Source organism: Rattus norvegicus, chromosome 2 (genome assembly GCF_021556685.1).
Source record: "Rattus norvegicus strain SHRSP/BbbUtx chromosome 2, alternate assembly SHRSP_T2T, whole genome shotgun sequence".
NCBI classification, from domain to species: Eukaryota; Metazoa; Chordata; class Mammalia; order Rodentia; family Muridae; genus Rattus; species Rattus norvegicus.
Genome location: NC_141535.1, coordinates 101,857,943 through 101,885,932, shown reverse-complemented (window position 1 = coordinate 101,885,932; position 27,990 = coordinate 101,857,943). Strand labels below are relative to the sequence as shown.

At 39.5% G+C, this 27,990-nt stretch overlaps 1 protein-coding gene across 2 annotated transcripts in view; it reads left to right on the top strand.

The window, feature by feature from the left end:
* The first annotated feature begins 4,970 nt into the window (after positions 1–4,970).
* The window catches only part of Cyp7b1 (cytochrome P450 family 7 subfamily B member 1), a 173,158-nt gene continuing 150,138 nt past the window's right edge, over positions 4,971–27,990 (top strand). The window contains 1 exon segment of one of the 2 annotated variants that reach the window (NM_019138.1): positions 4,971–5,204. In NM_019138.1, the coding sequence (NP_062011.1) occupies positions 5,089–5,204 (116 nt within the window). In that variant the 5' untranslated portion in view covers positions 4,971–5,088. 2 annotated transcript variants of the gene reach the window in all.

The window sequence follows — 27,990 nt, the reverse complement described above, 5'->3', positions numbered from 1 at the left end:
TGTAGATACCTCAGCTGAGATTAGAACCTGAGTAGCCACTATCAGGAAAGAAGAAAACAATAGAACTTATGTTTCATGGGCCAAAAGTAGTAAGTCAGCATGCTGACACCTCAGTGGGATTGACTGCATTTGGAGTACTCATTTCAACCCCTGTCCAATGAAGCAGAAAGTGCTTGATTTTGAAAACAGGAGGAACTTTATCATTTCCATGGTTACAGATTACGAGTCACAAGTTAATATTCATATACCTACAAGAAGGTTCGTTTCGTACCTTTTTTGTTTTCAGAATAACAAGGTCAGACTAGTCTCCCAGCTTTCTAAAGGCCAAGGAAAACAAGCTGGAAAGGAGAAGCTTCGGTTCCCAAGGACAGTCTCATTTAAGAACAATACAAGGTAAAGACTGGAGCCATACAAACAGGTAAGAATCACAACGTTCATTTAATAAAGCATTTCCCAAAGCTCTGAAGGGAGGATGGGACAGTCACTGACAGCTTCACATGCAAAACCACAAGCCGAATAAGCAAGGGTATCCTGAAACTCCTAGAGTTTTGATTTTCATTTATGTCAAAGAGAATTTACATTGGTTATCCCTAATTTGAAAAATTAAAACTTTCGAACATTAGGACATGCTACAATGGAGTATTCCACATTTTTCTAATGTGAGAAGTCACAACCAAAATGTAGGTACAATGGAAGATCAAGTGTTGATCAATCTCAAAAAATTATTAATAGAGAAAGAAAGCTGTTTTCAGGCATACTGAAAGTACTGTGATATCTTGTCATGTTACCTTTAGGATATATATATATATATATATATATATATATATATATATATATATATGTGTGTGTGTGTGTGTGTGTGTGTGTGTATACATATATATGTATATATATATGTATATATATGTATATATATATGCCAAGACACCTTACTACATAATGTAAATATTACAAAATTTGATAAAATCCAAATCCCAGAACACATCTTGTCTTACCCAACTATTTCAGAGAAGAGATAAACATCTTGGAATATCAGCATCTAAATCAGACTTTTGCTTGCAGAAGTAGATGTGTATATGAAACAGGCAACACATCTCTTTTTCTCTTTCCCTTCTTCAAATTTTTCCCCAGTGATGATATGGATTTTAATGGGAAACATGAATCAAGAAATCAAACTGTAAGAAGAAAAAGAAAGAGGAAAAAGTCATACATTGTAATCATAGGAACTTGCTGGCTTGACAGAATGGACTTTTCAGGCTTGAGCATTCAACCTTGATTTCAGATACTTTATTATATTAGAAAAAGATTGGGTGGAATTTCACTCTGTTCTTTCACACAGTCATGCCTTTAAATGTTTGATTGTTAAAGTCTTTTTTTCTTCTCTCATATATTTCATCTGGACTACAATTTTCCATCCCTTCACTCTTCCCATTTCCTCCTCCCTTCATTCCCTCCAAGAGTTTATTCCTCCTGTATGTCTCTTCAGAAAAGAGCAGGCTTCCCAGGGATATCTACCAAACACTGCAACAAATTAGAATAGGCACAAACCCTCATATCAAGGTTGGACAAGGCAACTGGTAGGTGGAAAAGAGTTCCACAAACAGGCAAGAGTGAGAGACAGCCCTCACTCCCACTGCTAGGAGTCCTACAAGAAAAACAAGCTAACAACCATAACATATATGCAGAGAACTTAAATCATACCCACACAACCTTTGTGGTTGCAGTGTCAGTCTCTATGTGCCCCTATAAACCCTGCTTAGTTGACTTTGTGGAAGGTGTTCTCCTGGTGTTCTTGAGCCCTCTAGCTCCTACTATCCTTCTTCCCCTTCTTCTTCAAGGTTACCATCAGTTGCTGGAGATAGCCTCTCGTTAATTACTGGGCTAGGCACTGAGTACAGCAGATACTATTTTTATTTATTTGTTTATTTATTTATTTATTCATTCATTCATTCATTCATTCATTCATTCATTCATTCATTTATTTGGTTAGTCTTGTCAGGTTCTATCCTAGGTCTCTGGGCTATCCAGCCTGCTTCCTGGCCATCCAGGCAGTAGAGGGCATAGGCTCCCTCTTGTGGTGTGGGTATCAAGTTGTCATGATTGGCCACTCCCATAAGTTCTGTGCCACCATCACCTAATACATTTTGCAGGCAGTACAGACTGCAGGTTGTGGGTTGAAGGATTTGTGGCTGGGTTGATATATTAGTCCCACCACTTGAAACCTTATCTGGTTACAGAAGAGGGCTAGTTCAGATTCATAGCCCCTATTACTAGGAGTTTTTGCTATGGTCACCCTTAGAGATTCCTGTGAACTTCCATTGCACTAGGTTTTCAAATCAACTCTGAATCTGTCAAACACCAAGCACATACCATATCATTTCCTTCTGAAACTCAAAAGATTGGAACCTTTTGAATATGTTATTAAATCCTCTCATCATTGCTCCACAACCACATTCCAACTAGTTTCTTTTCTTTTGTCTACTATTAATTTCACTTAATCTCATCATCTTTGAAAGAAGACACTTTATTTATTTTTTGCAGATCCAACAAACCACATGTCATCCATGGGCCTGGTTTATACTTAAGAAGCTACTTACTGAAATAGGCTTAGTCCAGTGTAATAGAATCTGAATCTGAACAGGAAAACTAGAAACACTACTTTGAAAAGTAGGACAAAACATTCATTATTCAAGTTTGGGTAAATATCTGAGAATCAAAGAAAAGTTCTGTAAAAAGGAGTTTCAGAATTCCAGCAACAATGGCTCCTGTAGACTTGACTACTGACTGTGGTCCAATTAAATTATCTAAAGTACACAAGATATTAATGCTGCAAACCAATGTTGAAGTAATTGTGGCTGACTTCTAAAGGGAACTGATAGGCAGTCATAACTGCATAGTTCTTATAGCTCTTTCCACTATGAATCAATATTGGAATTAATCTAGGTTTTCCAGATGTAACAAACAAAATACATAGGCTTCCCAGTTAAAATGTGAACTGAGAATAGACACCAAATAACATTGGAAGCAATACTTAGTGTCTGGCTTGGTCCTGGATGCTATTAGTGGTGCTAAAATGATTCTTTCGCTTCAGGCGTAGTATTCACCTCCTACAGAAGGAGAAACTGGCGTAGAAATAGCAGATATCATGGGGAATGAACATGATAGGTGACATGGCAACACTGTACTAGAAGCTGTGGGCAGAGAAGACTAATGACTAAAGTAGAGTTTGGATAATGTTATGGAAAGAGTTGGATTTAAACAAGGCAAACACTTAGAAAGCAGGGATAAGAGGGTCATCTAGTCTGAGGTTAGCCTGGTCTAATACGGAGTTCTAAGACAACTTGGGTTGCATAAGACTCAGTCTCAAAAAAGTGAAATATAAAACCTATAACTAGTAGAAACAGAGGTATATCTTGACAGGTGAGGATAAAATGAACATTTAGAAGAGAGGGCACTTTTCATTTTCAGGAAGGAAAATCTCCTAAACATATGAGAATGTGTGGGGGATGTAAAAACAAAATGGCTCAGGCGTGGCTGTGCACAAGAATTCTCATAACTGGGTAACTTGTGTCAAACATATTGTAAGGGCTTCTATGAACCTGTCTACCCCCAACTTAGTCTTAAATCCCATTTATACTAAAGACAAACAGTTTATTTTTGTTTGATTTAATGTGTATTTCTTACAGATTGAGCTAACTTATAACCTTAACTACAACTGACTCTGTATGACCTGTTCAGTAAATGGCAACCATGCTTTCGTTTCAACAGGTCTTGCTATGAGCACCTGTTATATTCTGCTTCTGTAACTCCCATTTGGAAACCCCCTACCACTGGGCTATAAAAACGTTATCTTCCTTATGTCCAATGCTAACCTCTTGAACTCCAACCTTAGGAGGAAGGAGTCCATGAACGTGAATAAACCAAGCTTGCTTTAATTAATGTGGGTCGGTGGTCTGTTCTTCAAATCTTTGGTATTAACACTTCTCATTGCACAAGGAGTATTTATCACTTTCTTTCTGACATTGGGACAGGGTAAAAGTGGGTCTGTGTGAAATGGTGTGAGGTCTGGAGACCAGTTTTGAAGGTGTTAATAGTAACTATTCAGGGATAGGTGAGGGTGGAAACTGTATCCTGTCCAGTGCAGAAGATAAAGAGGCTTTGGAATAGGATTTAGTTAGAAGTGTAAATATTCATCAACTAAGTTGACAGGACAACTTGAATATAGTGATATTTTCTATGAAATAACTGCAAAAACTTAAGTCAGTTTCGGGAGTAACCTATAAACTATTTGCTGGGTAATTGTTAAGCAGGGAAAAAAGGTGTGTGTTGCGGGGGGGGGGGGGGGGCTCATGTGGAATTAGCATCAGGTCTCTTCTTTAGTCACTTTCACTTTATCTATTAAGGCAGGGTTTGCTTCCTGTCCTCATGCTTTCAGGTTTATCTACTAAGCCATCACCCCAGCTCCCATGAGAAGATACTTTGCAAATGTTTTCATTCGCTGCCTGTACGGTGCGCTGTACACCACTGCTTTGGCTTGGTGCCACCGCTTGTTTTTACCTGTGGCTTCTTTCTGTGCACACCTCAGCAACCCTTCTGAAAGGTGCCCTGCCTTCTTACTCTTGCACATATTATGCCCTCAATCTAAGCACAATAGACACTGGTGGGGAAGAAGATAGGGAGCACATCCTGCAGTATCTGCCAGCTGTTTAGGTTGACCTGTGCTACAGGGCCACTTTCCAAGGCCTGTGGGTGGGGAGAGGCGTCAGGCAGGGTCTCTTCTGTCAGCTCACTGCTGACTGACTCAAAAAACAACCCCCCCCTCCTCCAGGCCTCTGTGGCTCCATCTGGGGAAATCCTAATCCTTTCCCTCTTCCTTGGCAGGGTTCCTGTCACCGGAGCGGGAGGCGGTGCGAGGCGGAACGCTTGGGTCAGGGGGAGGAGGGGGGAGGGGACTCCACTAACTTTATAGTTCAGCTTTGGGGGCCGCTGTGACATTCTGCTCTGCACTGCGGGCAGGCCAGAGCCTCTGGTCTAGAAGAGAGGGCACTTTGCAGAAGCCATCGCTCACTACAGAGCCGCCAGAGCGTCCGGATGGAGGGAGCCACGACCCCAGATGCCGCTTCGCCCGGGCCTCTCTCCCTACTAGGCCTTCTCTTTGCGGTCACCTTGCTGCTCCCAGTCCTGTTCCTCCTCACCCGGCGCACAAGGTAAGCGCCTAGGCTGGCCACGCATGCGTGGGATCGCGGCCACGTAACCTTGTGGGCATCAGAGCCGCGCAGGAATGGCGGGTGCAGGCAGACCTTGCTGCGGGACATTGGAGTAGGCTGCAACCGATTGGGTGTCCTAACAAAGATTTCTTTCACCCCTCCACACACTTACACAAGTTACAGTTGAGAGTCCCGAATGGACTTGCTGCACCATGTAGACTGTAGCCACTCAGGTTTGCATTAAGCATCATGAACAGCCTTTACCTGGGCCCATCATATGTTGCAGCTCAGAATTCCCTGCATTTCAGAAAGAAAATTACCTTTAATTTCATTTAGCTCAAAGAGAAATGTTTTAAGTAGATGCTGGTGCGGGGTATGGGTGCTGCTCTGTGCCTCAGTTTACCTGAGTATAACTTACTTGAAAAAATAGAAACAACAGTATTTACCATCACAAGGTTTTGTGAGGAACAAAGGTGATAATAGTTTTGTCTTTGCTCTATTATTTTTCTCAGGATAACAGTCACAACAGGAAAACTCAGAACTACTTAAGTATCCTGCTGGAAATGTGAAAGTAGAAAAACGCAACTAAAATTGTTCACTTCAAATTTATTCTCTTTTGCAATTGGTGTCTTATCTTTTCCATGCACAGTTTCCATGACTTTTGAAAACCAAGCAGATTGATTTGGGGAGAATAGTGATTAGGATTTAAATATCTATCAATGTGTAGGTGTATCAGTGTGTGTCATAAGTTCTCTATGGTTTCAGGACAATGACACAATGGTACTGCATATACATGTCTGCATGTTTCTGAAATGTCAGCTGAAAAATACTCAAGATAATAGCATTTCCATTTTCTCATGTCAAGCTTTCAAGGAACTATATGGAGCTTTCCCTTCTGCAGTCTTCAGCACGTGAGCTGATTGGGTCTTTAACTTCAGGCTCATGTGATCCCACACAGCTCTAACTTCTCACCACTCTAGTTAAGTTGCACTTCCAGAAATGCACACCACAGGAGGGCTATTTGTCCCAGTTTACATTTACATGCCGGGCAGGAACAGGCAGAGAGCTAACTAGTTTGTTACCATTTAGAGTAATCAGGTCAAATCGTGAAACCCTAGAATAATGGTCCTGGGAAGGTAAAAAGGCAAGCTAGGCTTTCCAGGAGCTGCCCTGTGAATAGGCCAGTTTTTCTCTGTTCACCTAATATTATCTGCTGAAATGTTCATGCTGTCAATTGCCAATTCCTTCAGACCAGGAAAACTCTAATACCGGTCTACAGGGAATTGCATTCCAAAGTAGCTGATACACTGTAGTTCACTAAGGAAAGATATGTTTGTGTTCTAGTTTAGAGAGACCCACATGACTAGTGGCTTCTGTTTTCTGTGACTGGACAATTTACCACTGTAGGAAACTTCTGTCTGATGTGATGTGTAAAAGGGAAAATATGGCTAGAATAAGATGTTCTCAATATTTTACGTATAGTTATATGCCTGAATGACTAGTAACATGAATATATAAATAACAGGAAAACACATTCTATTACAACTTGCATTTTCCCACTTTATAATAAGCCTTAGGTGCCACTGATGATGAACACACACATACACACTCACACACTACACATACCCTTGGATTGTTGTTGATACTGGAGTTATAATAGATGTGAAACCAACCTCAATGACAATTTATGTAACTACTAATGATCTATTAAGTCCCTGTTCTCTTATACCCTGATGATATTGACATTACAATTCATTTTGATTACATTAGTTGGATAAAGAAAATAAAGTTTCATTACCCCAATCTCTCCTCTGTCTTTCACTGTGTCTCTGTGTGTCTGTGTTTCTGCTTCTCTCTCTCTCTCTCTCTCTCTCTCTCTCTCTCTCTCTCTCTCTCTCTCTCTTCCCACATCGTGTGTGTGTGTGTGTGTGTGTGTGTGTGTGTGTGTGAGAGAGAGAGAGAGAGAGGGGAAGGGAAAGGAAGGGGGAAGGGGAGGGAGGGAGAGGGAGAGGGAGAGGGTACTGCTGAGGATCAAACCCAGGACTTTACTCACCGAACTACTTCCACAACAAAAGATTCATTGAAAAAGAAAAAAAGAATCCAACTTCTATAAACTTTTGATGTAGTTACCTCTGAAATCTTCTTTACTAATTTGTTTTCTTTTTAGTTATCCCCCCATCCCTTACAGATTTGGAATTGACTCCAGCACCCTGTATGTTCTAGGCAAGTACTCTACCACTGAGCCACATCCTCAGCTCTTTCTTATAGTTTTCATAGAACTTCAGACCCTTTCACATCTGCCGTAATTATTTTACTATTTTCCTCTCTATTTAAGAGTCTCTTGCTGGACAGTGGCGTCAAATGTCTTTAATTCCAGCACACAGGAGGCAGAGGCAGACCAATCTCTGTGTGTTCAAGGCCAGGTCTACAGAATGAATTTCAGGACAACCAAGGCTATACAGAGAAATCCTGTTTTGGGAAAAAGAGAAAGAGAGAGAGAGAGAGAGAGAGAGAGAGAGAGAGAGAGAGAGAGAGAGAGAGAGAGAACAAAGGAAGGAAGAAAAATTAAAGGAAGGAAGGAAAGAAAGATGGAAAGAAAAAATAAAGGAAAAACAAACCTCCTTATGGAGAAAGCTTTTATGTCCTGACATGATAAAAATACCCAACAGTGTTTTTATCATATGGAGATGGTATACACACGGTGGTTACATTCAGTTTTTATCCTTTGAATACTTCTATCTACAATGTTTGTAGTATATCATTTTATAGGAATGCTGGATGTTACAAAGCCTGTTGCCAGTCTTACCTACAAAACTGCTAAAGCTCAGGGAGAACAAGGCAACCCAGAGGCTTTTTAATTGTCCTTGCATTTCTACTACTGTGTCTCCCCTTTCTCCTTTGTTCCCAGACCCACGCCTACACCTTTCCTTCTCTTTTTCTTCATGAGACTGCATGAGAGATTCAACCAACTGGTGGGACCAAGTGACCATTCCATGATAGTAACTGGCAGTAGAGGGGCAGACCACTGCTTTTAGAACACTTTGGTTTGGGGAATTAGAATTCTTTTCCCCATTTAGGAAGACGGCTTGGAAAGATTGTTAACCACAGATAATATAATAGCATTCCAGGAGAAAGAAGGATAGCAGTGCTCAGCTCAAGGTTATTCTAGGAAGGATGGAACATGGTTTGAATCAGCAGGATTTCCTGATGGCACATGAGGGCGAAAGGAATCACTAGGAAATTTGCATCCCCCACCTCTGCCTTTTTCTTTGTACTTCTCTGTACTTCTCCAAAACAATCACTTCCATATCCTCCTTGCTCAATAGAACCACCAAAATATAATAAAACCTTCTCTGTAGACCACAGCAAGAAAATAGCTGTCTATAGACCAGAAGGCTATAAGGCTTGTCATATGTTCTTATAGTAACCCATGCGCACTAAAGTAGATGAGATGCAACCCTAAATGTCCTTTAAATAATTTGGGCAACTGTTGAACGTTGCTAAGCCTACAGCTCTGCGTCTGTGACTGCACACTTAAAAGAGTTGGACTGTTTTGAGATATATATATTTCCTTATTTAGATTTCTTTCTTTGACATTTTGTTACTTCAGGAGTCTCAAACTGGAAGATCAAATGCTATTGTAGCTTTTGAGGGGGAAGGGTGATACTGTCTCTACTTGATCTCTTTCCCCCTGGATATTTTTTTTTAAAGTTCTTAGCCTCTCCGTCATCTGCTTTGGGTTCCTGTTCTTCAGTAAATACATAACTTTCAAAATTAGTCTTCTGTGGTAATGTCAGTTTCCAAGCCACTTCCCGATTCTAGAACCCAAATTCTATATGAAATCATGAGACATTTAGTAATGGTTTTAACTAGGTGGTATGGAGTGTATGTGCCTGTGCATGCATATGTTTTGTTTCTTTTTTATGTACTGACATGTAGTTTACTTCTAAGACTTATTTTTATTATATTTGTATGAGTGTATTGCCCGCATGCATAATTTATCAGGTTTCAAATCTTTAAGATTTTTGATTCATTTGGAGTTCATTTTTGTTCAGGTACAAGTTTATTTTTATGAATATGAATAGCCAGTTTAAAATTTAGTCTTTTTCTCCCTCTTTATTAAATTGGGTATTTCTTATTTACATTTCAATTGTTATTCCCTTTCCCAGTTTCCAGGCCAACATCCCCCTTAACCCCTTCCCCTCCCCTTCTAATTGGGTGTTCCCCTCCTCATCCTTCCCCCATTACTGTCCTCCCCCCAACAATCCCGTTCACTTGGGGTTCAGTCTTGGCAGGACCAAGGACTTCCCCTTCCACTGGTGCCCTTACTAGGCTATTCATTGCTACCTATGCAGTTGGAGCCCAGGGTCAGTCCATATACAGTCTTTGGGTACTGGCTTAGTCCCTGGAAGCTCTGGTTGGTTGGCATTGTTGTTCATATGGGGTCTCCAGCCCCTTCAACCTCTTTCAGTCCTTTCTATGATTCCTTAAACGGTGGTCCCCATCTCAGTTCAGTGGTTTGCTGGTATTCGCCTATGTATCTGCTGTATTCTGGCTGTGTCTCTCAGGAGAGATCTACATCCGGCTCCTGTCGGCCTGCACTTTTTTGCTTCATCCATCTTATCTAGTTTGGTGGCTGTATACGTATGGGCCACATGTGGGGCAGGCTCTGAATGGGTGTTCCTTCAGTCTCTGTTTTAAACTTTGCCTCCCTATTCCCTCCCAAGGGTATTCTTGTTCCCCTTTTAAAGAAGGAGTGAAGCATTTGGATTTTGATCATCTGTCTTGAGTTTCATGTGTTCTGTGCATCTAGGGTAATTTGAGCATTTGGGCTAATATCCACTTATCAATGAGTGCATACCATGAGTGTTTTTCTGTGATTGGGTTGCTTCACTCAGGATGTTATTCTCGATCTTAGAACATAAGTCATTGGTGTTTTGTTCATGAAATTTTCTCCAGTGCCCATGTGTTCGAGATTCTTCCCCACTTTTTCTTCTATTAGTTTGAGTGTATCTGGTTTGATGTGGAGGTCCTTGATCCACTTGGACTTAAGCTTTGTACAGGGTCATAAGAATGGATCAATCTGCATTCTTCTACATACTGACCTCCAGTTGAACCATCACCATTTGCTGAAATAAGGACATGATTATTTCCCAAACTCTAACTCTCTAATCTCTGGACATCATTGATCTCTTTCTCGTCTGTCTAGTTTTGATTTCCTCAGCCTGTGTAAGTATGTAGCTCAGTAATATACATTCAAAGATCTTTTGTAGTTGTTTCGTTATCACCTGTTAATATTTCTTTATATTAATGTGTACAGCATGCTCTTCTGCCTACTACAAAACATCGTAATGACTTCTAATTTTGAACATCTCTGACGAAGGTTGCTAAAAATATCATGTGAAAAGTTTAATGTAAGCTTAAGGTTTCACTTAAGTTTAGTAAATACCAAGACCACAACTTTTTTGCATATTACCTTCCAAAGTGGCCATGCCATTCTGCCTCCCCAGTAGTGGTGAATGAGACTTCTCACTGAACCACTGGCCCATATCTTTGGGAATACTTGCTGTTTTCAGTACTAATTCATATCATTCTCCTAGGTGATTAGTGCCTTTTCAATTTTGACTCATGAGTCACTGATGGCTTTTCATACACTTGTTTGCTGTCCATAGGATTCCCTTGGTCAGTTGCCTGATCAGGTTTGTTCCCCATTTCGAATGTGATTGTTTTGTTTTGTAATTGGGAATTCTTAAGTATTTTTTGTATACCTTGGTCACCAGCTCTTTAGTGGGTCTGTACTTTGAAAATATATTCCATGGATTTGTGGACTGCCTTTCTATTCTAAGCTACATCTTTTTCAAAGCCTATGTTTTATACTTTGATGCAACACAGCTTCTTTTTTTCTTTGGTTAGTCATGCTTTTGATGTTGCATTTAAGACTTTTTAAATACCTCCATCTATTGTAATCCTGCCTTTCGCAAGCATTTTTCTGCTTCCTGCCAATGTTTACATTAACAAGTGAAGTTATAAACTACCCAAAGTAGTAAATGTGATTACTTTGGAATTACACATGTGGATTTTGTAAGATGAGGCAGTTTCATATAACTACATTCCCCTAACATTCCTGAGTTGAATCCAGGTCCCTTCTCTTACTCATTTTGAGATCCTCAATGAATACATTTTATATCTTTGAACCATAATATATCAAACACCTGCCATGTGTATTCTGAGTACTTGTCTTACTGGGAACCCGAGGTATCCAGATAAATCTGTGAAAAACTGTCATCCAGTAGTCTGGAGTTTTAGTCAACAACTTAGTCTAGGTACCTAATGGCAAGAAAGAAAACGAATAATATTTTCTTCATTCATTCTTATTTTGTGGTACGTGTATTTTATCTACATGCATGTGTGCATACTATGCGCATGCAATGCCCACAGAGGCCAGAGGAGGGCATTAGATTCACCTGGAACTGGAGTTAGAGAGGGTTATAAAGGCCGTGTAAGTGCTATGAATCTAATCTGCATCATCTGGAAGAGTTCCTAGTGCTTTTAATGGCTGAGCCATCTCTCCAACCCCTTGAAAATATTTTCTGTCAGTAGCCAGCTACTGAAAATATTGTTATTGTAGAATACATTACCTGCCTGCATACATTACAGATTTTCAAGGAACTGATTAGTTATTTGTGCCTTTTCAATGTCTGAGTCTACTTGTTTTCTTCTGAGTCTTGCTGTTCATGAGTGCCTACATGCCTATATTATTAGCCATTTACCTGTCATAATGTAAAGGTAATTGTACCCAGTAGTTAGCCATTTCTAACAGCCTTTGAGGTGCATCTGTTCTGCTTGTGTGGGACTTTCTACTGCATGACTTCTCGGGCAACATTAGCAAAGAGCTAATTTTACTTTTGTAATATTTTCTTTATGTTTGCATTTCTTAAAAACAGATTACATGGAAAATAAATACAATTTTCCATAGAATAAAATATAAATGGCACTTTATTCTTTAATATTTGATTCAGTACAAATGAGATGGTTTTTTCAAGGTGTTTAGATTTTGTAATTATTTCTTTGCAGATGAGAGCTAAGAACACAATTTGTGGTGCAAACTTCCAAAAGTTATCATCCCCCCTTCTTACACACACACACACACACACACAGAGAGAGAGAGAGAGAGAGAGAGAGAGAGAGAGAGAGAGAGGAAGACAGAGACCAAGACAGAGAGAGACACAGAGAAAAAAGACAGAGAAAGAGACAAAGACACAGAAATACAAAATGAAATGCAATTAAAAAAAATCTTTACAAGAAATGTTTGGCTGATAGTGTCATTCCATACAAGGAATTTCTTTCTCCTTTTAATGACAGCTGTTCTTTGGTATCTAAAGGACATTTTGTTACAGAGGATCCTTGCAAAACCAAAATCTTAAGAGCTCAAGTACCATCTACAAAATAACGTAAATTTTAATTGTGTCTAGGTTACTTTAATACCTGATAGTACTGTGCAGTATTACTAAGGATCATGATAAGTGAAGTCCACTCAGTGCAATTACTATTTCTTCTTGAGTATTCTCAACCTACATTTTGTTGAATACACATATAAGAAATCAGGAAATATGAAATAGCATTCATTCTCAATCACACTCACTTATGAAATCAAGAGATTCATCCATTGCTACTACTGCCCAGTGAATGAGAAGAACTATGCTGCCACCAACGGTGGTTGTTTTTATTTTTCTTTCCAGTTTTTATGAAAAAAAGAAAAAGGATATGGGTCACTCAGAGAAAACTCATGCACCACAAGGTAGTTCACCAAGGCTCACAGGCAAAATTTAATGTTTTATAATGTATGAGAGAGGTCCGGGAGCTCTGCAGACATGTCAGAGGCTCTTGGTTAAACAGCTGAGCAGTGTGTACACTGTGTGTTGTTCCTCTTCTTAAATCCAGAATTTCGATGGTTCTTACTACCGTTCAAAACAAATTTCTGGGATCAGGAAGGCTAGTGGGTACCGTACTTTTAGTGCCATCTTGAGGATTGAAGTTTGTATCCTTAATATCCATGCATAAACCAGAAAGGCTTGCTGGCCTGCCTGTGGTCTCATCCTTTGGAGGAAGAGATGGGGAATCCCTGGAGGAAACTGGTTAGCTAGACCAAGAGTCCTGGTTTTAGTGATAGATATTGGCTCAATATATAAAATGCACAGTGTGGCAGTTTTATTTAATGGTCCTCATACCTCATATGCTTGAGTGGTTGATCTCCCATTAGTGGGGCGATTTGGGAAGGATTAGGAGGTGTGGCTTTGTTAAAGTAAATATAGTGTTGCTAGAGGAAGTGTATCACTGGGTATGGGCTTTGTAGTTTCAAAAATCTATTCTCTCTCTCTCTCTCTCTCTCTCTCTCTCTCTCTCTCTAAAACTGGTAGATCAGATGTGAGCTCTCAATTACTGCTACTGTTCCATGTCTACCTTCCTGTCAACATGCTTCCCACAATGATGAACATGGAGTAATTTGTAAGTAGGACTCCAAGTAAATGATTTTTCTCTTTAAATTGTCTTGGTTGTAATGTTTTCTTATGGCCATAGAACAGTGACTAAGACAGAGAGTGATGGAAAAAGGATACTTGGTCTCTGGCCTTAATGCTGCCCACCTGGACATTTGTTCTCAAACTTCACACACACACATATGTGAATATATATATATATATATATATATATATGAACATATTTACATGCTTCTATATCATACACATGTAGATACATACTCGAGAATGAAAAATTAAAATAGTGATAGATGGGATATAAGAAGTAAGAATAGCATGACTGTTGCCTTGTTTTGTTTATTTTGTTTGTTAATTTATTTATTTGATTTAGGGGGTTAGTTATGCTTGTAGTTTGAACCCAGGACTTTGCTACTGGCTTTGGATATACATCAGGGATAAAGGAATCTACGATCAGAGAATACAGACAGTTTCTACAAGCTGGGACAGGGAAACATTTTTCTTAGAGGCTCCTTAAAGTGACCTGACTTAGCTACCGTATGAACACCATTAAAACCTATGTTGGTCTTTGGGCTCCAAATCTGTCAGATAATAAATTCGTAGTAATTTGCTCCATTGTTCATGGGAAAATAATCTTTTTTTTTTTTTTATTAACTTGAGTATTTCTTATATACATTTCGAGTGTTATTCCCTTTCCCGGTTTCCGGGCAAAAATCCCCCTCCCCCCTCCCCTTCCTTATGGGTGTTCCCCTCCCAACCCTCCCCCCATTGCCGCCCTCCCCCCATAGACTAGTTCACTGTGGGTTCAGTCTTAGCAGGACCCAGGGCTTCCCCTTCCACTGGTGCTCTTACTAGGATATTCATTGCTACCTATGGGGTCAGAGTCCAGGGTCAGTCCATGTATAGTCTTTAGGTAGTGGCTTAGTCCCTGGAAGCTCTGGTTGCTTGGCATTGTTGTACTTTTGGGGTCTCGAGCCCCTTCAAGCTCTTCCAGTTCTTTCTCTGATTCCTTCAATAGGGGACCTATTCTCAGTTCAGTGGTTTGCTGCTGGAATTCGCCTCTATATTTGCTGTATTCTGGCTGTGTCTCTCAGGAGCGATCTACATCCGGCTCTTGTCGGTCTGCACTTCTTTGCTTCATCCATCTTGTCTAATTGGGTGGCTGTATATGTATGGGACACATGTGGGGCAGGCTCTGAATGGGTGTTCCTTCAGTCTCTGTTTTAATCTTTGCCTCTCCCTTCCCTGCCAAGGGTATTCTTTTTCCTCATTTAAAGAAGGAGTGAAGCATTCACATTTTGATCATCCGTCTTGAGTTTAGTTTGTTCTAGGGATCTAGGGTAATTCAAGCATTTGGGCTAATAGCCACTTATCAATGAGTGCATACCATGTATGTCTTTCTGTGATTGGGTTAGCTCACTCAGGATGATATTTTCCAGTTCCAACCATTTGCCTAGGAATTTCATAAACTCGTTGTTTTTGATAGCTGAGTAATATTCCATTGTGTAGATGTACCACATTTTCTGTATCCATTCCTCTGTTGAAGGGCATCTGGGTTCTTTCCAGCTTCTGGCTATTATAAATAAGGCTGCGATGAACATAGTGGAGCACGTGTCTCTTTTATATGTTGAGGCATCTTTTGGGTATATGCCCAAGAGAGGTATAGCTGGATCATCAGGCAGTTCAATGTCCAATTTTCTGAGGAACCTCCAGACTGATTTCCAGAATGGTTTTACCAGTCTGCAATCCCACCAACAATGGAGGAGTGTTCCTCTTTCTCCACATCCTCGCCAGCATCTGCTGTCACCTGAGTTTTTGATCTTAGCCAATCGCACTGGTGTGAGGTGAAATCTCAGGGTTGTTTTGATTTGCATTTCCCTTATGACTAAAGATGTTGAACATTTCTTTAGGTGTTTCTCAGCCATTCGGCATTCCTCAGCTGTGAATTCTTTGTTTAGCTCTGAACCCCATTTTTTAATAGGGTTATTTGTTTCCCTGCGGTCTAACTTCTTGAGTTCTTTGTATATTTTGGAAATAAGGCCTCTATCTGTTGTAGGATTGGTAAAGATCTTTTCCCAATCTGTTGGTTGCCGTTTTGTCCTAACCACAGTGTCCTTTGCCTTACAGAAGCTTTGCAGTTTTATGAGATCCCATTTGTCGATTCTTGATCTTAGAGCATAAGCCATTGGTGTTTTGTTCAGGAAATTTTTTCCAGTGCCCATGTGTTCCAGATGCTTCCCTAGTTTTTCTTCTATTAGTTTGAGTGTGTCTGGTTTGATGTGGAGGTCCTTGATCCACTTGGACTTAAGCTTTGTACAGGGTGATAAGGATGGATCGATCTGCATTCTTCTACATGTTGCCCTCCAGTTGAACCAGCACCATTTGCTGAAAATACTATCTTTTTTCCATTGGATGGTTTTGGCTCCTTTGTCAAAAATCAAGTGACCATAGGTGTGTGGGTTCATTTCTGGGTCTTCAATTCTATTCCATTGGTCTATCTGTCTGTCTCTGTACCAATACCATGCAGTTTTTATCACTATTGCTCTGTAATACTGCTTGAGTTCAGGGATAGTGATTCCCCCTGAAGTCCTTTTATTGTTGAGGATAGCTTTAGCTATCCTGGGTTTTTTGTTATTCCAGATGAATTTGCAAATTGTTCTGTCTAACTCTTTGAAGAATTGGATTGGTATTTTGATGGGGATTGCATTGAATCTGTAGATTGCTTTTGGTAAAATGGCCATTTTTACCATATTAATCCTGCCAATCCATGAGCATGGGAGATCTTTCCATCTTCTGAGGTCTTCTTCAATTTCTTTCCTCAGTGTCTTGAAGTTCTTATTGTACAGATCTTTTACTTGCTTGGTTAAAGTCACACCGAGGTACTTTATATTATTTGGGTCTATTATGAAGGGTGTCGTTTCCCTAATTTCTTTCTCGGCTTGTTTCTCTTTTGTATAGAGGAAGGCAACTGATTTATTTGAGTTAATTTTATACCCAGCCACTTTGCTGAAGTTGTTTATCAGCTTTAGTAGTTCTCTGGTGGAACTTTTGGGATCACTTAAATATACTATCATGTCATCTGCAAATAGTGATATTTTGACCTCTTCTTTTCCGATCTGTACCCCTTTGATCTCCTTTTGTTGTCTGATTGCTCTGGCTAGAACTTCAAGAACTATATTGAATAAGTAGGGAGAGAGTGGGCAGCCTTGTCTAGTCCCTGATTTTAGTGGGATTGCTTCAAGTTTCTCTCCATTTAGTTTAATGTTAGCAACTGGTTTGCTGTATATGGCTTTTACTATGTTTAGGTATGGGCCTTGAATTCCTATTCTTTCCAGGACTTTTATCATGAAGGGGTGTTGAATTTTGTCAAATGCTTTCTCAGCATCTAATGAAATGATCATGTGGTTCTGTTCTTTCAGTTTGTTTATATAATGGATCACGTTGATGGTTTTCCGTATATTAAACCATCCCTGCATGCCTGGGATGAAGCCTACTTGATCATGGTGGATGATTGTTTTGATGTGCTCTTGAATTCGGTTTGCCAGAATTTTATTGAGTATTTTTGCGTCGATATTCATAAGGGAAATTGGTCTGAAGTTCTCTTTCTTTGTTGTGTCTTTGTGTGGTTTAGGTATAAGAGTAATTGTGGCTTCGTAGAAGGAATTCGGTAGGGCTCCATCTGTTTCAATTTTGTGGAATAGTTTGGATAATATTGGTATGAGGTCTTCTATGAAGGTTTGATAGAATTCTGCACTAAACCCGTCTGGACCTGGGCTCTTTTTGGTTGGGAGACCTTTAATGACTGCTTCTATTTCCTTAGGAGTTATGGGGTTGTTTAACTGGTTTATCTGTTCCTGATTTAACTTCGATACCTGGTATCTGTCTAGGAAATTGTCCATTTCCTGAAGATTTTCAAATTTTGTTGAATATAGGTTTTTATAGTAAGATCTGATGATTTTTTGAATTTCCTCCGAATCTGTAGTTATGTCTCCCTTTTCATTTCTGATTTTGTTAATTTGGACACACTCTCTGTGTCCTCTCGTTAGTCTGGCTAAGGGTTTATCTATCTTGTTGATTTTCTCAAAGAACCAACTTTTGGTTCTGTTGATTCTTTCTATGGTCCTTTTTGTTTCTACTTGGTTGATTTCAGCTCTGAGTTTGATTATTTCCTGCCTTCTACTCCTCCTGGGTGTATTTGCTTCTTTTTGTTCTAGAGCTTTTAGGTGTGCTGTCAAGCTGCTGACATATGCTCTTTCCTGTTTCTTTCTGCAGGCACTCAGCGCTATGAGTTTTCCTCTTAGCACAGCTTTCATTGTGTCCCATAAGTTTGAGTATGTTGTATTTTAATTTTCATTAAATTCTAAAAAGTTTTTAATTTCTTTCTTTATTTCTTCCTTGACCAGGTTATCATTGAGTAGAGCATTGTTCAATTTCCACGTATATGTGGGCATTCTTCCCTTATTGTTATTGAAGACCAGTTTTAGGCCGTGGTGGTCCGATAGCACGCATGGGATTATTTCCATCTTTCTGTACCTGTTGAGGCCCGTTTTTTGACCAATTATATGGTCAATTTTGGAGAAAGTACCATGAGGAGCTGAGAAGAAGGTATATCCTTTTGCTTTAGGATAGAATGTTCTATAAATATCCGTTAAGTCCATTTGGCTCATGACTTCTCTTAGTCTGTCTACATCACTGTTTAATTTCTGTTTCCATGATCTGTCCATTGATGAGAGTGGGGTGTTGAAATCTCCCACTATTATTGTGTGAGGTGCAATGTGTGTTTTGAGCTTTAGTAAGGTTTCTTTTACATATGTAGGTGCCCTTGTATTTGGGGCATAGATATTTAGGATTGAGAGTTCATCTTGGTTGATTTTTCCTTTGATGAATATGAAGTGTCCTTCCTTATCTTTTTTGATGACTTTTAGTTGGAAATTGATTTTATTTGATATTAGAATGGCTACTCCAGCTTGCTTCTTCTGACCATTTGCTTGGAAAGTTGTTTTCCAGCCTTTCACTCTGAGGTAGTGTCTGTCTTTGTCTCTGAGGTGTGTTTCCTGTAGGCAGCAGAATGCAGGGTCCTCGTTGCGTATCCAGTTTGTTAATCTATGTCTTTTTATTGGGGAGTTGAGGCCATTGATATTGAGAGATATTAAGGAATAGTGATTATTGCTTCCCGTTATATTCATATTTGATGTGAGGTTATGTTTGTGTGCTTTCATTCTCTTTGTTTTGTTGCCAAGATGATTAGTTTCTTGCTTCTTCTAGGGTATAGCTTGCCTCCTTATGTTGGGCTTTACCATTTATTATCCTTTGTAGTGCTGGATTTGTAGAAAGATATTGTGTAAATTTGGTTTTGTCATGGAATATCTTGGTTTCTCCATCAATGTTAATTGAGAGTTTTGCTGGATACAGTAATCTGGGCTGGCATTTGTGTTCTCTTAGGGTCTGTATAACATCAGTCCAGGATCTTCTGGCCTTCATAGTTTCTGGCGAGAAGTCTGGTGTGATTCTGATAGGTCTCCCTTTATATGTTACTTGACCTTTTTCCCTTACTGCTTTTAATATTCTTTCTTTATTTTGTGCGTTTGGTGTTTTGACAATTATGTGACGGGAGGTGTTTCTTTTCTGGTCCAATCTATTTGGAGTTCTGTAGGCTTCTTGTATGTCTATGGGTATCTCTTTTTTTAGGTTAGGGAAGTTTTCTTCTATGATTTTGTTGAAGATATTTACTGGTCCTTTGAGCTGGGAGTCTTCACTCTCTTCTATACCTATTATCCTTAGGTTTGATCTTCTCATTGAGTCCTGGATTTCCTGTATGTTTTGGACCAGTAGCTTTTTCCGCTTTACATTATCTTTGACAGTTGAGTCAATGATTTCTATGGAATCTTCTGCTCCTGAGATTCTCTCTTCCATCTCTTGTATTCTGTTGGTGAAGCTTGTATCTACAGCTCCTTGTCTCTTCTTTTGGTTTTCTATATCCAGGGTTGTTTCCATGTGTTCTTTCTTGATTGCTTCTATTTCCATTTTTAATTCCTTCAACTGTTTGATTGTGTTTTCCTGGAATTCTTTCATGGATTTTTGCGATTCCTCTCTGTAGGCTTTTACTTGTTTATTAATGTTTTCCTGTGCTTCCCTAAGTGTGTTCAGGTCTTTCCTGAAGTCCTCCAGCATCATGATCAAATATGATTTTGAAACTAGATCTTGCTTTTCTGGTGTGTTTGGATATTCCATGTTTGTTTTGGTGGGAGAATTGGGCTCCGATGATGGCATGTAGTCTTGGTTTCTGTTGCTTGGGTTCCTGTGCTTGCCTCTCGCCATCAGATTATCTCTAGTGTTACTTTGTTCTGCTATTTCTGACAGTGGCTAGACTGTCCTATAAGCCTGTGTGTCAGGAGTGCTGTATACCTGTTTTCCTCTCTTTCAGTCAGTTATGGGGACAGAGTGTTCTGCTTTCGGGCGTGTAGTTTTTCCTCTCTACAGGTCTTCAGCTGTTCCTGTGGGCCTGTGTCTTGAGTTCACCAGGCAGCTTTCTTGCAGCAGAAAATTTGGTCTTACCTGTGGTCCCGAGGCTCAGGTTTGCTCGTGGGGTGCTGTCCAGGGGCTCTCTGCAGCGGCAGCAACCAGGAAGACCTGTGCCGCCCCTTCCGGGAGCTTCAGTGCACCAGGGTTCCAGATGGTCTTTGGCTTTTTCCTCTGGCGTCCGAGATGTGTGTGCAGGGAGCAGTCTCTTCTGGTTTCCCAGGCCTGTCTGCCTCTCTGAAGGTTTAGCTCTCCCTCCCACGGGATTTGGGTGCAGAGAACTGTTTATCCGGTCTGTTTCCTTCAGGGTCCGGCGGTGTCTCCGGCAGGGGTCCTGCCGCTCCTGGGCCCTCCCCCACGGGAGCCCAGAGGCCTTATACAGTTTCCTCTTGGGCCAGGGATGTGGGCAGGGGTGAGCAGTGTTGGTGGTCTCTTCCGCTCTGCAGCCTCAGGAGTGCCCACCTGACCAGGTGGTTGGGTCTCTCTCTCACCGGGTCTGGGAGCAGAGAGCTGCTGCGGGCCGGGATCCGCGGGTGTGGGACTTCCGGTAAACACAGAATGTGCCCGGTTCTAGAGAAATTCTGCTTCCGTGTGTCCCAAGCTCACCAGGCAGCTTTCTTGCAGCAGAAAATTTGGTCTTACCTGTGGTCCCGAGGCTCAGGTTTGCTCGTGGGGTGCTGTCCAGGGGCTCTCTGCAGCGGCAGCAACCAGGAAGACCTGTGCCGCCCCTTCCGGGAGCTTCAGTGCACCAGGGTTCCAGATGGTTTTTGGCTTTTTCCTCTGGCGTCCGAGATGTGTGTGCAGGGAGCAGTCTCTTCTGGTTTCCCAGGCCTGTCTGCCTCTCTGAAGGTTTAGCTCTCCCTCCCACGGGATTTGGGTGCAGAGAACTGTTTATCCGGTCTGTTTCCTTCAGGGTCCGGCGGTGTCTCCGGCAGGGGTCCTGCCGCTCCTGGGCCCTCCCCCACGGGAGCCCAGAGGCCTTATACAGTTTCCTCTTGGGCCAGGGATGTGGGCAGGGGTGAGCAGTGTTGGTGGTCTCTTCCGCTCTGCAGCCTCAGGAGTGCCCACCTGACCAGGCGGTTTGGTCTCTCTCTCACCGGGTCTGGGAGCAGAGAGCTGCTGCGGGCCGGGATCCGCGGGTGTCGGGAAAATAATCTTATTCCCTACATTTCTTTCATTGAACTGTAATTTCTGTTCAAAGAAGGTTGTGAAGGAAGAGCAGGGTTAGATTATGGCTGACTGTACTGGTTGCCCTTGAGAAGCAGCACTAGTCACTCATAAATACCACTTATTTTCCCCCATGCTAACATGGTATTTTGAGAACTTTTCATCATCTCAGGCCTTACAGGTCCATCTACGTCTCTCCCTTATCCACTAATTCATTATAAGTTTTGAGTGTTTGTTTTGTATCAGTATTTCAATGCATCTTCCAAATGTCTGAAAATGGAGTGAAAGCTATCAGCATTGGGCCTCAGATATGATTCAATCTGGAAGCTTCATATAACCTAGTTTCGATGCATATCTGTGATGGCTTCCTTCAGCTAGATAATGAAGAACTGGAATGACTGAATACAGAAGGGATCTGGGTGACTGGGAATTACATTGAACTGTCTCTCTAAAAATAATAGTGAGGCAGGGTACAAGCTATGGAGAAAGAATTGACAGCTTCTTGCAGAAGAGTGGCTCTGTACTTCGTCCAAAGTAAAATCCCTTTGAAACTGCTCCAGGTTACTGTTCTGTGAAAGGCAAAGGACAAAACTGTGACGCTACCTTAATGAATAAGAGAAGGGGACATCAATTACACCCTGAATTTTATAGCTGAAGTGTTCACTTTATGGCTTGCCTTAAGAAGTATGCAGAATGGATATTTTTGTCTATAGAAAAGTAGAAAGAATTAATTAATTCTATAATTGCTGAATATAAAAATTAATAGAATTTTTAAGAAAAGTATAACTATAATATGATTTAAATTCATTGTCATTTCTTCTTACAATTTCATCCTAAATAATTAATGAAGAAAAAATTTACAAGTTTTACTGGATTAAGCACCTAGTGCAATGTGGGGCACTGAGTACCAATGAAGAATGAATGAATAAATGAATTGATTGGTGCCGTCATAGTTATTTTTCTTCCAGTATGGCTATTTTAGTGTATCTCCATATAGCAATATATAAAATACATACAAATTGATATTCAATGTCATACATGTCATTTCTTCTTACTTAAAAAATAAAGGTCTCTTCAGCAAGTTCTTATCTACCAAGAATGTTTATGAAAAGAATATATTGGTGCAATAATTATTCTTCAGGAGAAATCTATTTAAAACTTAGTAATTGGAGTGCAGTCAACATCTAAAATTCCTGTTCCTTACAACTTAGTTTTAAGACATACCTAGTTTATTTTCAGTTTTAGGTGCTGGATTTTCATATCAACTCCCCTTCGATATAGATGGACAGATAACTTCTTTAACAAAACAAAACTCTGTGAAAATGCTGGGCCCATTTTTGATAACCATACTCAAGCATTCATAAATGTTTGGCTCTATGATCACTTCAAAAGCATAGCAGGATGAATGGCTACAGCATGTTAAAAATAACGGCTTTATAACTGAAAATCAAAGTTGTCTTAGTGAAAGCAAAGCTTTCTATTGACTATAAGATAGGACTCAATCCATACTAGGAAGCAAGTATCTTATTGTTTGATCATGTTCAAGGGCAAAACGCTGTTGAATTGTATGCTGGTAGTGCTGGTCTTTGGGGATAGGATGTGAAGGAAGAAACTACTTTAGATGTTAGACATCACTTTTAGAGTTGGTATGTTGTATAACTACTTTTGAAATAGAATGGTGTCAGTGGAACCCTTTTGCCTATCAGTCATATGATATTTGTATTCCTTATTGCATTGCATTTTATGAAATCCTCTAAGAATATTCTTTATCTTATACAGGCATAAAATAAGTTTCATTTAAATGATGCTTCCAGCATATAACTTCATAAGTTCATAGTTATGATGTCAATGTAGAAGGTTCTAAGCCATATGGTTTGAGTAAGCTAGGGAGATAGCTCAGTTTATAAAAAGTTGAAAGCCTCAGTCAAGCAGTTGGTGGTGCACACCTTAAATTCCACGTCACAGGAGGCTGAGGCAGATGGATTTCTGAGTCCAGCCTGATCTACATATTGAGATCTAGAGCGGCCAGGGCTACACAGAGAAACCTTGTCTCAAAACTAACAAACAAACAAACAAACGAAGAGTAAGGCGTGGCATCATGAGCCTGTAACCCCTGCACTGTTGGGATGGAAGGGTGGATGGAGACAGAGAGATCCTGGAGGCTCATTCTCACAATAGCTAAATTTGAGCCTAAAGTTCAGTGACAGACTAAGCTCAAAAAATGAAACAGCAATTCCAATGAGCTTTGGACTCCACACACATGCATAAGTACACACACATATAAATTATTAATAAAATAAAAGGACGCTGTTTCATTTATGCTCACCCTTTAATGCCATTATATTCTTTTCACTACTCTTGTGTCTCTGACATAGCCACTTCCCTTTATTAAAGATGAACAAATTAAGACCTGATAGAACTTAAAAGCATTTCTACTAGAAATTTAATGATGTTATGCATATATGGATTTGAATTTTTAAAACAAAGAGTATATTGTTCAAAAGAAGAAAGTTGGCACAAATCGCTTGCCATTTCCTGTCTGCACTATACTGTGTAGTCATGTGAGGACTCTCTTTTCTTGTCACAGTGCCTTTTACTGGCTCAGCAGAGCATTTTGGTTCTCCGTGTGTCCAGTCTTCTCCATAGTCAGATGCAGTAGAGAACAGGACTCATGACATTAGCATCTGTAACACAGTGGGAATGTCCAGACTGAGAATCCCAATTTTACCATTTGAAAGCTTGTGGAAATTTTCTTCCAGACCATTGGTTTCCAATTACAATGCACCTTGAAGGAACCTAATGCCAAAGGAGAAGGGCATTTTCATCTTCTGTAAAGTCATTGAAGACAGTTGAGTCTTTCCTCTTTTAAGCATCCTTCCTGAAGTGGGCTGTGCAAGCTGTTACACGTGACATTGCTTGTTGTTATTGCATGCAAAGAGTAGCATCTGTACACTGAACGAGAAAGTGTTAGACAGTTCACACACTACTTGATGTTACAGAGCATCATAGTTAATGTGATATCTATAGAATGCCCTGAGGTGAATAGTGGATTTTTTTTTTCATTTGTTTTGGGGTTTTTGTGACATTTTACACATAGGCAAAGATCCACAGAGCCATAGTTGTATAAAAGAAGTCATAACATTGTTGTTATATCTTTGTTTTCATACCTGCTACATCTTTTACCACATATGTAATATATCCATATGTATGCATCTGTTTGCGCACACATGCACACGTATATGCATGTACAAATATGTGTATGTATATCAGACTACTTCTACCTTTTTTGGTTATCACTGTGTTGTACCATTGGGTGTAGAGCATTGTGCTAAAAGATAAAAAATATTCCCAGAACCTATGAAGTCCTCAGTCACCTAAAGAAGGGTAATGAGTTTTGACCAAGATATTTGCAGCTAATATCTACCTAGGTAGATAGTACATGGCTTTAATACCCACAAATTCTAAGAGGAACCTATTTTAAACTTAGAATGCATTGTTTTCTAAGAGAAAGAATCCATATGTGAAGTCCTTACATTTTTCTAGAGAAATTGGCTAAAGTATTTCTTCCTGAATAAAAGTCTTCTATAGACACATGTGGAATGTCCCTCTTTTCTTTTGCTCTCTAGAGATAACATACCCTTCTTTCCAGTTTCAGAAGCAGAGGCCTTACCTGAAACTCAATGCAGGTGGATGGACTCTGAATAGTTACTGCCATGGACATTGAAGTTTTTACAACTTATTCTAGGGGTGAGATGTTTCAGCTAATATATAAAAGTCCAGAAGTTCAGTGTACAATATGGATGTACATGGAAATGTTCTTATATTATGTAACCCATGTACAATGACTACACATGATGAAATTTCAATTAAAAAGATTGGTACAGGACATTTGATTTCATAGCATTCCTTGGATCTGTCTTTTCCTGTTTGTAAGAAGTAAGAGGCCTGAGGTCATCTGTGGTTTGTCTGTCATTGCTCTTTAGAATTTTTTTTTTCGTTTTAATCTTAAATGAATAGATCTGTGTTTCATTGTGCTATACTGAATGTTATGTTCAACTACTTAGTTAAACAAGAATGAATGTATGTAAGAAACGTAAGTAGTTAATTTTCTACTGAAACATTGAAAATTTGGGGATGGTCTCTCCTAAACCTTCTTAGCTTCTAGGATATGTCTTCCTAATGTCTTTCTCTTTGCACTATTGAATTCTGGTATTCTCTCTCTTTTTTTTCATTCAGGCTCTTTTTTTCTTGGCAGTTAATGATGGACAAGACATTGATATAAACCATGAAGATAGTAAAACACATCACATTTAAATATGGTAGCATTACTTTTAAATGATAAATGAAATGGTTAAAATCAAATTGTCACTTTGAATCAATATAAAGTCACTCATTATTTTTAATGAAACTACAGTAGCAACAAACTTAGAATCACAACATTTTCTTAAAGGAAAAATGTAATTATAATTATTTGCCTGAATACTCCAGAAATACTTATGAATGTGTAACTTACTTAACAAGAACATCCAGAAATGTAGATAAATTCACAGTCAATATACAAAACCACTCTAGTCAAATATAACTAAGGATAAAGCTTAAATTAGATCTTAGCACTATAACAACAATTAGAATATGAAGAAAACTATAATAAAAGCTATACAGAACCTCTTTCAGTGTAAAGAACAATGAAAAAACCTGAAGGAAATATATGTAAGTGAAGAGTAGTTTAACTGAAACATGTTAGATTTGAAATGTCAAAAATTGGCTCAAAATTAAATGTTATTTAAACTGAGTTTCAGTGAAAGTTCCTGTGGTGGTGTCTCTTTACCAACAGGTCAACTAGACTCCGAATCACTTTGGAGACACAATTTTTAGTATGTGTGTCTCCGAAGTGAGAGCATTTCCAGAGAAGATTTAATTAAGGATGAAAGCCTCAGGCTCAATGTGTTCGGCACCGTCCTGAGGACTACGGTTTTGGGCTAAATGGAAAAGGCAAAACAGGAAAAGTTAAGTGATCCCAGCATTCACCTTTTTTTAAAATTATTATTATTAACTTGAGTATTTCTTATTTACATTTCGATTGTTATTCCCTTTCCTGGTTTCCGGGCAAACATCCCCCTAACCCCTCCCTCTCCCCTTCTTTATGGGTGTGGTATTCTCTTTTTATAAAGAACATAAATGTGCTCTCTGTATATATATTTCATATAATACACTAATATGCTTATATGGGTAGTCTGTTTTGTTTAGGTGCTGCAGTAACGAATTGTCTCATTTTCACAAATCTGCCTCAGTGAGTAATCAAGTCAACTTTGTGGAACCTTGGTACTTGGTTTCTTCTAATACAGTCTTTGTTAAAGAGAAAAAGCCAACAAATGCTTGCAGTCAAATAGAACCCAAAGTCAGGGCCTATTTCTAGGTCACCAAAACTATTATTTGCATACCAAAAGGAAAACATGCAGCAAAGAAGCTAATAGAATCATGTTCGAATCTGTAGGGAGTCCTGAGTCACGTAATAAAATCATAGAGTTGATTAAGTCATCTGACACTGTTTTCTGTCAACTGAACCAAAGTTTTCTACTTCTCTTTAAACTTTATTTAGGATATACACACATTTGTTTGCAAGTGTACCTCTTTTCTCGGAACAGGCAATTATCCATTAATGCAAATGCAAGGAAACAAGCTAACATTGTTTTGTCACAGAATCACTTTTAAAAAAGAATGAGTTTTGGCTATGGCCAGAGCATACTTATTACTTGGCCTTAGGCACATAAGTAGGATTAAATGAAGCAGGAGTTATGACTGGAAGTGTTTTTCTTCTTTTCCTCCATCTGTTTGCACACCTTCACTGATAGCCAGGTTGAGAATACTTGCTCCTGTTAAAAGAGAACAATGAGAACCATGCTATACATGGGCTAATAGAAAAACTCCCACAGAAATGAGACAGACATGATGATGCTTGTCATACCATCTGAACTTTAAATCTTGCCTTCATGAATAGGGAGCTGAACTGATGAAATCAGTTTTGAATACAGAGACACTGTTATTCTCAAGCTGACCTGCCAACACATGTATTTAACAATGTGGGTTTTGCCAGCCAGCAAGCTCTTTCTGACTCTTGCAGTATCCTTTCTGTACTTCTAGAGTCAGCATGAATGGTCCAGATCTGTGGGATTTTTTCCTAGATAAACCTGACTGACTTCTCCCCAGAACCTCAAAATTCACACCAAATTACCCATCTCCACCCAGCTACTATGATTACAATTTGATGTGAATTGGAATCTTGTTTTTTTTTTTTTATTCATTGCTATGTCCGCAATATTTAGAGGCATGCCTGGCACCAGGTTACTCACTGACAAATAACCCATGTGTAGAAAAGCCTCGTTATCAAGAAGAATATGATATCTAACTAAGCCTTTGGATAATTTGATACACAGTCATTGTTGGTTTAAAAAATTCTGAGAAACCTGGCATACATCATTCACTAACAAGAATATGACTCATGACCCCACATGTTAATGGAGGTTCGTTATTGGGGATTTCTTTAGACTACTCTTAACAATAGTGTCAAGATTCCATGTATTAGGAACAGAAGGTTCCAGATCCCACAG